Below are 12,892 nucleotides of genomic sequence, written 5' to 3'. Positions count from 1 at the left end.
GACAAGTGTAAGTCCGAAGAACATGAAGCAATGTTGAATACAAAGAATGTTAACCTGCAATCAAGAAATGAGAAGCTCAATCACTATCTTATGACAAGAAAGGTGAAGATGAAACTGCATCAACAAATGAACAAACATGGACCCTTTAATAAGAAGGAAAAAATGAAATGTTTTGTTGTAAGCCTAGCTGAGACTTAGAACAGCAGGCATGTCAACTAGGAGTATGTTTACAATGTCTTATATATTGTATAGTTTTCATATGGTTGGAATTAAAGGGGAGTGTTGGAAAACATTGATAAATCCAACCACCAAAATTAAATGCAGAACCTAGCGTCTTCTGGAGAAGTTGGCGGAAGTCTGAAGGGCTGGATTGACCTAATTCAACAGATGTTTTAATGAAGTTTCTAAAGATCATTGACAAAATGGGCAAGCTTCCTGAAGAAGCCACCGCCCCAATCAAACTCCAGAAAGATCTGTGATGTGTATAAAAAACCTATTTCAGTCATCAAATGAAAACAAGTTACAGGTTCTAAGTTCTAAAGTTATAAGTTTCAGAATTCTGTGTTTATGTGTGAGCTGTATAATCTCTAATTTACTTCACTGTCTAACAGAAACATAATTTCTATTTGAGATTTATCACTATCAAATAGAAACATAGTTTGTGTTTGAGGTTTATCTGAACTTTTCGCCTTCCTATGGTCGCATAGATTTGCCTCCTCTCTTTAGGCGTTGATCTATGGGCATTGTTTGCATAGTTGCATAAATTTCCTCCTCTTTTATAATTTATATTCAATTGTAGATAAGTTTGAAAATTACATTTGTATACTGGATTTACTTTGAATCAATTCTGGAAGATAAATGGTATGAAAATTACTTTTCTATATTGGAAATATTTTTGGCATTTCCAAAAATGTAAATAATATGGGTTTAGCAACTAATTTTTTACAAGATAAAATAAATAGTATACTTTTATAAATCAAATGGTTAATAAATGATTATATTATATTTTTAATACAAAATTTAAAAAATGGGTCGTTGTTTTATAGATTTGATCTTTTATAGTATTCTGGAAATTTTTTATTATGATGGATTTATTTTATATAAGTTTGCATCTCTAGAGTTTTAATCCCTCTTCATATTCATAAACTCATAATTAAAATGCACCTATGCTAGTTTTATATATATTTAAATGTTAATCCCATGAAAATCCCTCATTTATGTAAAATACATAGATTAAACTTACAATTTCAACCAATCTTTCCTAACAAATTGAAAAATGGCTAAAATGTAAAAGATATAAAATTTTGACTCTCTAAAATATTTTAATCATACTATTTTATTTTTTTAATTGCTTTGAAATATTTTATCTAAGGGTTACATTAATCCTATTAACATGTATTTTCATGGTAAATATATTTTTAAATGTACAATGAATATACTAGCAATTGTTCCAAATGGTACAAAGAGAGGCCCATAGGATTATTAAATTGGAATTGTTGAATTTTTCTAGAAGAGTTAATTGGTTTGTGGAAAACCTTGTTTTCTTGGACTGGATCATTGTGCAATTACTTTTCTTTAGATGTCATGTTTATATCTATATTACAAGAAACACATTTAATGTCTTATTTCATTTTAGAGTAAGTTAATTACCAAAAATCAGGATGTTAAGTTAATTACCCAAAATCAAGAAACCTCTATAGATGGCCAAGCATATATGAAGCTTGCTAGTGACCAAGGCAATAGCCACCATGACTATCCCCTACCAATATATTTCATTGAAAACCATAATTGTATATTGCATTTAGAAAGTCAAAACATAATATTAGAAAACATGTTGATATATTGCTATTAAAAAGCTAATTCCATTAGAAACAATGATATTATTATATTTTATAAAGAATAATATACATATATAGAATGATACTACATTGAAAACCATAATTGTATAGTGCGATTAGAAAGTCAAAATATAATATTCGAAACCATGCTAAATATGACATCACTGTTCTTTATTAAATTTGGTTTGTGATAGTGTATTCATTTGAGCATAATGCTCATAAGCATAAGGTAAATAAAATTAGGTAACGAGGATGCACATAAGCATAATTCCAAAGCCTATCATGTGAATGCTTTAAAACTCTATGGGTTTGACCTAGTAACCCTAAGACACCTACACTTCTATTTGGGGTCTGAGCAAATGGACAAATATTTGCAAAGCAAATCCGAACGCTAAGCATAGGCAATTTTAGAAATGTGAGGCTGATTTCAAGCAATTGATGTAGCATTTAGCCTCATAGCGAATAGCTAATAGATGTTAACTATTTAGGCTAACCCTGAGATCAATGAAGTCGATGTCACATGGTTCGAGTTCAAGTTTGGGTTCGGTAATGATTAGGTTTGGTTTGAGTTCGAATTTTTTGATGAGATTCGTTTAGGATCGTGTGTGTGTATCTCTCTCTCTCTCTCTCTCGATATATATATATATATATATATATATATATATATATATATATATATATATATATATATATATATATATATATATATATATATATATATAAATAATTATAAGATTAAATAGTAAGAAATCAACATTAGTAAACATCAAAAATGTTATCATGGACATGGAAACTACAAGGATAAATTACAAGCTTGAGTTGTGACATGAAGTTATGAGTTTTGACCTATGGACTTGGTCAATGGCTATGAGGTTCGATGATTTTGGCAGAACCTCACATTTTTTTTAAGGTTCGCCAAAATTTGAACCTCAAGATTAAAGTTCGATGAAGCTTGTGACATAGAATGAAGTGATAAGGACATAAAGAGTCTTTGGTCCTATCCAATGGTACCCACACCCCATAGCAACCTATGTTGCAGTAATCAAATATGCTTCATGAAGTATCCTGTGGGTGGGCCTGAAAGGATTGTTGTCCAAAGGTGAGATTAGAACGACGATGAAGTGGGTATAAGCTATGAATAGTTCTTGTCCTATGGATGTAGAAAGGCAAAGGCATTCAATGCAAGCAAGGTAGAGAGTAGGTAGGGTAGCAAGCAGCAACCCCTTAACAACTGTGGGAAATGCACATGGTCAAGACATAAGTGTAAACTTTATATGTAATTTATACATTATTGTAGCTACCCGTTGCTGAAAGGCACCCGAAGGTGCTCAAAGGAGGAGGGTCTGCACACCAGCAAAGCTGGGAGGTTCCCCTGATAGATATCTGCGTATACCACAGATGTTTTAAAATTGATGGGGAAGTAGACTCAGTTGGCATTCCTATTCTGGGATATTTTTGCAATGGACATGTTCTGTTCTCATACAATATTGGATAGGTATTTGTAAACCGCAACAAGAAACAGAGGAGATCAGCGCACCTCTATCACCAATCCAGACTTCCATTCTGCTGTGAGAGGCAACAATGTGTTCGTTGCAGTAACCATCTAGGAAATAACTTTGAAAATATCTCGCTCTCCATTTTTAGTTACTTCAACTGCACTGGTTGAATTTAGATTAAGTTCAATCAAGTAATCCATAGGGTTTGCTTGGTTTAAACCCTAAAAGCTAGGCAAATTTTCATGTTATAAGATAATGGCTAAAGTTGTACAGGGCTTTACACTTGCTTATTAGCATCCTATAAGCATTGAGAGAGAATACTAAGTTTGGCATTAATAGAGAATACTAACCTTGTAACAGAGAATTAATTGCCGACAAAACTTTGAAAACTGGTGGCCACAAAGGAGCTGGAAACTCTGTTGCAGTGGCTTTAGCTCTTGTATGTAAAAATTCAACCCATCAAAAAATATAGAAAATGGCGAGGAAGTAAAAGCTAATTGAGATGTAACTATCATGAATACCAACTCAAATAGTGAGTGAGTTAAAAATAATTGAAGACAAAAATGACATGAATACCAACTCATTGTGAAGGCATTGTTTGTTGATAAGTTGGCCCATCAATTCTCCATATTCTCCTCTACCAAAGCTCCCAGCGCTCTCTTTCAATCTCAGTTATCAATTACATTAATACAAACTCATTGTGAAGGCACAATTTGTTGATAATTTGGCTCATCAATTCTCCATATTCTCCTCTGCCAAAGCTCTCAACTCTCTCTTTCAATCTCAGTTATCATATATTTATAATCTTAGTTAGAACAGATTCACAAACACATAACATAAACATCCACACATATACACAACACACATTACTAAAAAGCAAATATAACAGTACATGGGTAGGTAGTACATGAGTGGGAATACTAAAAATCTATTTCAAACACTAGAGACCAAAATTTGCAAATCGATTTCAAAGACTAGGAACCAAAATTAGTAATATGACTTGCTTTCCTATTGTTTATATCCTCTTCCAAAACACATTAAAAAATACAACACAGCATAGCACATTGATGAAATTGCAACATGGCACATTGATGGAGTGCTTCACCACCCAGATCCATCTTAGCTTTCAATGAGACTGCCTGATACAACTTTACATTAGACTGCCTGAGAGAGAAAGAGAACTAATAAGCTACCAGAGTCAAGATATCCTTGTTTAACCTACTCTATAAATAGAAAAACCATTTTTTTTTTCAGATTGCCCGATATATCTCAAGAATGAATTACAAAAAACAAACAAATTAAGAAAACATAAAATTACCAAATAGATTGTTTATGAGCCATCAGTGTCCATAAGTCATTAAATTGTTGAATCACAGTGTCCCATAGTTTATGTGGGATCAGTAAGCCCATGACAACCATTGACTGGACTGATTGAACGAACCAGGCGGCCTCCTAGGAATCTCCTATAACATATACAAGTCAAAATTACTTCAAGATGCACCAAATCACAGCTTTTGCGGTTTGGGGATTAAGTCTGCGAAGATATAGCTAAAGAGTTGGCCGCAGGTAGTTTTAATTGGTGTATGGGGTATATAATTTAATACTAATCAATGCTTTCCAAAAGCCAGGGGTGATATCCCTAGGGGAAATTTTTCTCCATGATAAACCTCAATCGATAGCCAGCAACCCGCTGTGACCTCCTACTAGCTATTGTGCCATTTCTCTACCAGTTGAGCCAACAATGTGGTCCCTAACCTAGCCTGTATTGATCGTATGTTTGAAGGTGGGCCTCCAGAATTTAAAGGTATGTTTCATCATTTGTTAATTGAGTATTGGGTTTATTTATCATGGAAACTTTCGGGTATGGATTGATGGGTGGATTTGGTGGGAAGGGTGGTGTTAGCTTGTGCTCTTGTCCCATTAATCTCTTTTGGATGTTACCCTTAGATCTTAGTCCCACAGGGTCTCCTTTATTGACCATTTGATTCTAGGGTGGTACTACTTGGGAAACCCCAACTTAGGGTGCATGGTCCCACATATATATATATATATATATATATAATTGGACACATAACAAAAAATTGTACCTCAAAATGAAAAAGATGGTCGGGACAAAATAATTAGCACGTGGGAAAAAGCTAATACATGAGATCTACCCTAATCCATGGTCATCACCCTAGTTCCATACGCCCTAGATGAGCCTCCTTTATCATTCAACAAACCCATGATTGTCCCAACCCCTCGAGGGAAATGAACTACCCTACCTCAAACGGGGTAGTCACTGCTTTATCTTACACATCATTCTCTTGCCCTTTTAACCCCAAGCAGTTAATTAAAGAAAATTCATAAAAGGCAGAAGGCATATAAATAAGGGTGGAAATATCAAGGCTAGGGCACCTCATGTGTCACGATTTCTACCTCCTACATATTACATACCCAGGTGTGGGCTTCCCCTTACATAGCTATCCCTATGCTCCAAGATGTGACCCAAGATTTCCCCTCTCATTCCTTACTCCATTCCACTTATTTATCACTCACCACCCCCATTAGAGGGATGTACTTTGGACACACTATCCCCTTTAAGGGTTGATACCAACTAATAAGATACTTAGTTAACCCTCTTGGGAGCTTGGAGACACTGGCACATGCCAAAGCCCACTACGGAAGGGCATGCCATTATGAAGTTCCCACATTGTTATCCATGGTTTGTAAGCTATTTTACCTGATTATTTTAATGACTATTTCTACTGGAAGGGTAGGGGACACATTAGATCTTATGTAGGATTACAGATGGTTTCTGTTTGGGTTTGGTCTCCCAATATGGGATCCTAACCCGCAGAGGTCTACATTGGCACATATAGGGTTTACATATAGAGCCATTGGCCTCAACAGCAACAAACAGTACTCCATGAATCTTCACCGATGTTGAGAGACTACTAGTGATCCATTTTCGATGATGGTGATATTCTTGGTACATTATGCCCAACGAGCCCCCACAAGAGCTCCACACTCTTGGAAGATGTCCCAGGGCTTGTACAATGTCATGGAAACACTCATTCCACCACTCGGATACTTGTAGAGGATCTACAAGCATCTCTGATTCATATGGATTCATGGAGTCATTTATGTACCCTCAAACCCACTGGGAGCACGACAGGTCTACTACTTGGAGAACAAGGGGTCAGCCCCTTTTCCATCATACTCTAAAGAATTTATTCTTTAGTATGGCACTTCAGAACATTATTAGGCCTTTGGAGTTTCCCACGACATGCACATATTATTATTTGGCCCCTTGCGAGGGTTATTTTTACACTTGTAAGCTAGTTTGGTGGTCTTGTCACCAATAGGTGTTTTATTTGCACATTATTTTATCATTAGGGATTAATGTAGGCACATAGATAATTTTAAGTCCTTAGGAGGCTATATATTAATGTTAAATACATTCATTTGGATCATCAATTGGCTTGGAATCATAGAGAACTTCACATTTTTTGGATATGGATGAATTTTGAGATATGGATTTGGGATATTTTTCTTGTCTTAGAGATTTCTCTTGCAAATAAAATGTTGGTTGGATATAGTCTATAATGTTGTAAGTAAATTTTGACATTATTATTCTTGTTGCTGCATACTACTAAGGGCTAGTTGTTCGATAATTAAAATGTGGAATTAAGCATGTTTTAGCAAATTTAATGTATGGGCCAATGTTATATGAATGAAATTTCCTAGAGATTGTTTGTGTCAATAAGCTTGCATTATTTTTGTTGAAGAATAAATGATTAAAGGTCACTTTTATTTTCTTTCTCTTAACATTGGATGAAGCTGACTTCCAGGGCCTCCTTGATCAAGAAACCATGTTCTTACTCATCCTCATCCTTGATTCCATATCCCTAAGGCAATCAGGCATTGATCCCTCAAAAAGAGTGATCATTTTAACCCTCTTTTTACCCTTTTCCCTATGTCTAGCCCCATTAGGTCACCTAGGGCATCAATTTCCAAGGAATTGACCCAAGGAAAAATTTTGATCTTCTACAAGCTACTATGTTGGTGGGACCCCTCCCTCTCCTCCAAATTTAAGGCAATTCTAACAATGGAATCTTCGAGAATCCCAATCCCTAGCTGTAGGATCAAATTTTGCCTAGGAATCCCCAAGGCTAGACTTCAACATGATCAATTCAACCTTTTGAAGTAAATATTTTTGTTTGGACCTTTCTTTTCACCTTGTCGAGGATACGAACATCATTGGTTGCTACATCCCATCCTTGAACCTAGACTGGGACCACTTGGCCCTGTGTGGTCCCACTTATCAATAAAGATTATTTGTCAAGAACCATTGGGAATCCAATTTTCTCAAGGTTTATAGGTATTATTTGTCAAGAATCTTTGGGAATCCAATTTTCTCAAGGTTTATAGGGATTAAGAATCTAATCTATAAGCCTATTCCTTCTCCTTCGACCCTCCAATCGTCACCTGTTACCCCTGGAGGAAATATTCCCTTGCTTAAAGAGAAAGCAAGTTCCATTCTTCACTCCATCCTTGGTAATGGGTTTCTAGGGTCACTTTCCACCTATCGATTGACATATAATTTACAAGTGGTTCCTACACTATTGAGAGTCCTCCCATCAGTCAAAGTCCATAAAGAGTACAAAGACTTAGATATGGTGACAATGGGCTAAGCATTCACCGTTGCCCTTAACCTAGAAGTTTCCCTCTTAATATAACCCGTTTAGCCCCCCTGCTGGATTGTGTGGTAATAGGACATTAGACCACCTACCACCAAAACATTAAAAATATGGATATCAAAATTAGGTAGAGGAGGCAAAGGCCCTCTAGAACCTGAAACCATTAGCCAGGTCGTTAGAATTTCTTCAGTTATTTCAATAATTTTTTTTTTTTGTTGATAAGTGGGTGAATCCTGAAAATCACTCTTACCCTGTGGCTGAGAGGCCACGACTCAGGGGCATCTAATCTGTCAAAATCACCCGGGGATCGCAGCCGGCCTGAGCCGCACCAGTAGAAACCATGCTGGATTTTTTGGTATCAGCGAGACTAGAACCGGTGACCTTTACTTACGGAGTGCCTTAACAGCGCGCTCCTTCACCAACTGTTCTAAATCTCTTTGATCAGTTATTTCAATAACTACTCTTTAGTATTTTATCTAAACGTTTTAACATAATTCAAAAAATTATTAAAACATTATAATTATAATAATTTGATTTGTATAATTTAGCAAAAAAATATAAAAAAATGTAAAATTATATATTTATTTTAGTATGTAAATATAAATAAAATTTTCGTTTTAACTAATTTTAATGAAATGAATATCTAAAAAGAAAAATAAAAGTAATATTTAGGTCAAACCTAAATAATCAAAACACTAAAATGAAAATAATATTTAGGTTAAATTAAATAATGAAAACAATTAATTCAAATGGTCAAACTTAATAATAATAATAATAATAATAATAATAATAATAATAATATTATTATTATTATTATTATTATAATTAATGAAAAACTTAAATAAATAAATCAATAATGAAAAAAGAACTAAATAATGAAAATTAGTAAATTATATATATAAAAACTTACGAAATGGGAGAGATCCAAGAACATTAGTAATTTATTATTTATATATAATAACAATAAAACATCAAATTTAATTTAGTTATTTTAATTTAAAATTTTATAAAATTGTGCATGGAGTTTTGGAAACACGGTAGATATAGTAGGTAAATATAAATTCTATATTTATTTTCTATCTAAATATAAATACATTTTTCATTTTAACTAAGTTGTTTAATTTAAAATTTTATAATTTTTATAAATTTTAAAAATCTCACTTTATTTTTTATATCATAATTTATTATTTATACATAATAACAATAAAATATTAAATTAAATTTAGTTATTTTAATTTAAAATTTTATGAAATTGTCCATGATTTTTGGATAGATGGTGATTTGGTGCTTTGTAAAGGCCATTGGTTTAATTTAGTGCCCCTATCGAGGTGATATATTGGACATGATAAAGATGTAGTCCCACAAAATTTAATATATATATATATATATATATATATATATATATATATATATATATAAACTTCTCTTCCTCTTACCAAACTTTGATTTTTTTTAATTAATAAATAAAATATGTAAATATAAATATGTCTTCCTCATATATATATATATATATATAAACTTTTGTTATTCAGCATACATTTTCCATCTAGCCCAAGGGTTAGTCCAACTGGTCAAGTCGTGCCTTCCCAAAACGGGAGGTCACAGGGTCGATTCTACCCGAAGCCCTTGGGGTCAGGTCTATTCACAAAATTCTTTTTGATCTTTGATAATGGATAATATCACCATCCCAAACTTTATACGGATCATACATATTAGATAGATCATATATATTACACAATGCTATTCAGAAAATCTCTAACAATTAAATAATATATTTTTTAAACTAAATAAAAGATATATCTTAACTTATAATTCAAGCATAAAAATCTTAATACCAAAAAATAAAATAAATTATTATCTTTTGGAATTCGAATTTTAATATTGATAACACAAAAAGGGCCAATTAAACTACCCTAACAAGGCTAAAATAAAACAAAATAAGACCAACCCGTGAAAAGGTCACTCCCAAACGTAAAATGTGGTTTATTTATTGAATGACAAATATATATTCGAGCGAGTTAATAACCCAATACAGTACGTTTTTTAATTAGTTTATTTTTGAAATGGTGTGTGTATATATATATAATATATATATAGTTTTGTAAATCAAACCACGTATACGTCTATATATATGGTTTTTCAATTGGTGTTGGGAACAGAATGCTAGGGAGTACGTCTATATCTACGTCTATATATATGGTTTTTCAATTGGTGTTGGGAACAGAATGCTAGGGAGTACGTCTATATCTACGTCTATATATATGGTTTTTCAATTGGTGTTGGGAACAAAATGCTAGGGAGTACGTCTATATCTATGTATATATGGTTTCCCAGTCGGTGTTAGAAATATAACGCTACGAAATCCAGAAGTCATATATAGAAATATTCAGCGGATCCATGGCTTCAGACGGCGATCATAAGAAGCAACAGCTCAGACTGTTTGGAGTGGATCTCACACAACACTACACGAATTTCAGCCGCAACGACCATAACGTGGTGCCGCAGTTAGCGGCTTCTGCTTCCAAGAACACAAGGACCGCTCAGGGCCCTAAAGGCCGCGTCTTTCGTTGCCGCTATTGCTCAAAAGTGTTCCACAGTTCTAAGGCACTGGGAGGGCATCAGAATGCCCATAGGACTGACCGAACTGCAAGCAAATCGAATCCAGTTCTCAATAGCCCGCCAACTGACGGCTTTCAGTATCCTCCTGTTGTAGGACAGCAGCCTAGTGATGCTATATTTGCTTCCCGTGGCACAGTTTCTCACAATTTTGAGTTGCAGAGGGTGTACCCATCAAATTATAATCAGCCTCACTTTGAGCAGCGGCCTTTCAAGTTGGCATCCAACATTTTGCCTTGTGTGAAAAGGGCCAGAAATGACATCGAATTGGTATCGACCTCTTTATCTGCTGTGAAAGGGGCCAGAAACGAAGACTCAGAAGCAAAACACAAGAAGGGCCAGAAATGACATCAAAATGGTGTCGACCTCTTTATCTTCCGTGAAAAGGGCCAGAAACCAAGAGTCTCAGCACCACAATACAACAAGGGCCAGAAATGACATCGAATTGGTGTCGACCTCTTTATCTTCCGTGAAAAGGGCCAGAAACCAAGACTCTCAGCACCAGAATACAACAGGGGCCAGAAATGACATCGAATTGGTGTCGACCTGTTTAGCTTCTTTGAAGAGGGCCACAAACCAAGAGTCTCAGCACCACAATACAAGAAGGGCCAGAAATGACATCGAATTTCCTTCCACCTCTTTACCTTTAGTGGAAGTGACCAGAAACGAAGATCCTGAACAGTACAATACAACGCCTGGCCGTATGGTTAGCGTGAGTACAAAAGATGTGGAGCTTGACTTGTCCTTGCATCTTTGAGGTATCGAAAATTTTAAATTCTTTGATTGCATTTTGGAACATTCTCATTCTTTTGAGCTTGTGTCCAGAGCTTCCAGTTTACTACCCAGAGAGGCCATGAAATCTGTACAGTGCAATTCTGGAACAAAAGCAGAAAAATAATGTAAATTCTGGATTTACTTTCAATCGCTTCTGGAAGATAAATGGTATGAAAATTACTTTTCTATATTAGAAATATTTTTGGCATTTCCAGAAAAGTAAATAATATGGGTTTAGCAACTAATTTTTGATATTTTTGGCATTTCCAGAAAAGTAAATAATATGGGTTTAGCAACTAATTTTTGATATTTTTGGCATTTCCAGAAAAGTAAATAATATGGGTTTAGCAACTAAAACAAATTATATATTTTTATAAATTAAATGGTTAATAAATGATTATATTATTTGTTTTAATATAAAATTATAAAAATGGGTTGTTGTTTTAGAGATTTTATCTTTTATAGGATTTCTGATATTTTTGATTATAATGGATTTATTTTATATAAGTTTGTATTTTTAGAGTTTTGATCCTTCTTCTTATTCATAAATCCATAATTAAAATGCACTTATACTAGTTTTATATATATTTAAATGTTAATCCCATGAAAATCCTTCATTTAGGTAAAATACATAGATTAAACTTACAATTTCAACCAATCTTTCCTATATTTTAAACAAATTGAAAAATGCTAAAATGTAAAAGATATAAAATTGACTCTCTAAAATATTTTAATCATACTATATTATTTTTTTAATTACTTTGAAATATTTTATCTAAGGGTTACATTATACCTACTGACATGTATTTTCGTGGTAAATATATTTTTAAATGTACAATGAATATATTAAATATATACTAATTATCTTATTTGGTTTTCACAATTATTTTATTTTATTTTTTAGTTTTGGAGATTGAAATTATTTTTTATTTTATTTTTATTTTTTAATTTCGATTCAGATAAAAAAAAATATAGCATTTCTACTATTATATAAATTATGTTATTTCCCATGGACATTGAAATGTTTTATTTATGGCTAAGACTGAGTGAAATGTTTTACCGCAATTCCTTCATATGGTTGTAATATCAAAATCTCAAATTCAAACAACTTATTTCAGTGAAGCAATAAGGGTAGGAAACAACTTATCTCAGGGAAGCAATAAACGTAGGAAATATACTTGAGCATAAACATAGTGTATTCTGTGGAAATCAGATATACTCGGGATATCCCCAAGCCTAAAAGGAACAAGAATCTTTATAAATGAAGATCTCATTCTAGAAGACCCAGTTGAACTTAGGAAAGAAGTCTAAAAGGTCGAGGAGGAAAGAAAGATAGAGAAATGGGCAATCATTAGGAATAGGAAAGTTATTATCAGAGATAAAGTCTCAAGAATGAGTGATAAATAGGGACTTGTATCACTCTAGATCCTCTTATGGAGTTGCGATGATTTTCCATGGTGTAAAGTTCCTATGTTAAGTTGGGTCT

At 33.6% G+C, this 12,892-nt stretch overlaps 1 protein-coding gene across 1 annotated transcript; it reads left to right on the top strand.

Annotated features, from left to right (window-relative positions):
- The first annotated feature begins 10,413 nt into the window (after positions 1-10,413).
- Positions 10,414-10,980, top strand: LOC149202773 (zinc finger protein 3-like). Its single transcript, XM_089401687.1, has one exon. The coding sequence runs from the start codon at positions 10,414-10,416 to the stop codon at positions 10,978-10,980; it is 567 nt and encodes a 188-aa protein (XP_089257813.1).
- Positions 10,981-12,892: the final 1,912 nt, after the last annotated feature.

The sequence above is a fragment of the Pinus tabuliformis genome, chromosome 2_1 (genome assembly GCF_031772625.1).
Source record: "Pinus tabuliformis cultivar Carrire ecotype Pingquan chromosome 2_1, CPIR1, whole genome shotgun sequence".
Classification (NCBI taxonomy): Eukaryota; Viridiplantae; Streptophyta; class Pinopsida; order Pinales; family Pinaceae; genus Pinus; species Pinus tabuliformis.
Note: the sequence above shows the minus strand (reverse complement) of the source record. Positions and strands in the feature narration are given on the sequence as shown.

What these genes read in the sequence shown, in the direction of transcription:
- LOC149202773 (XM_089401687.1), top strand. Translation starts at nt 10,414, where the DNA reads ATGGCTTCAGACGGCGATCATAAGAAGCAACAGCTCAGACTGTTTGGA.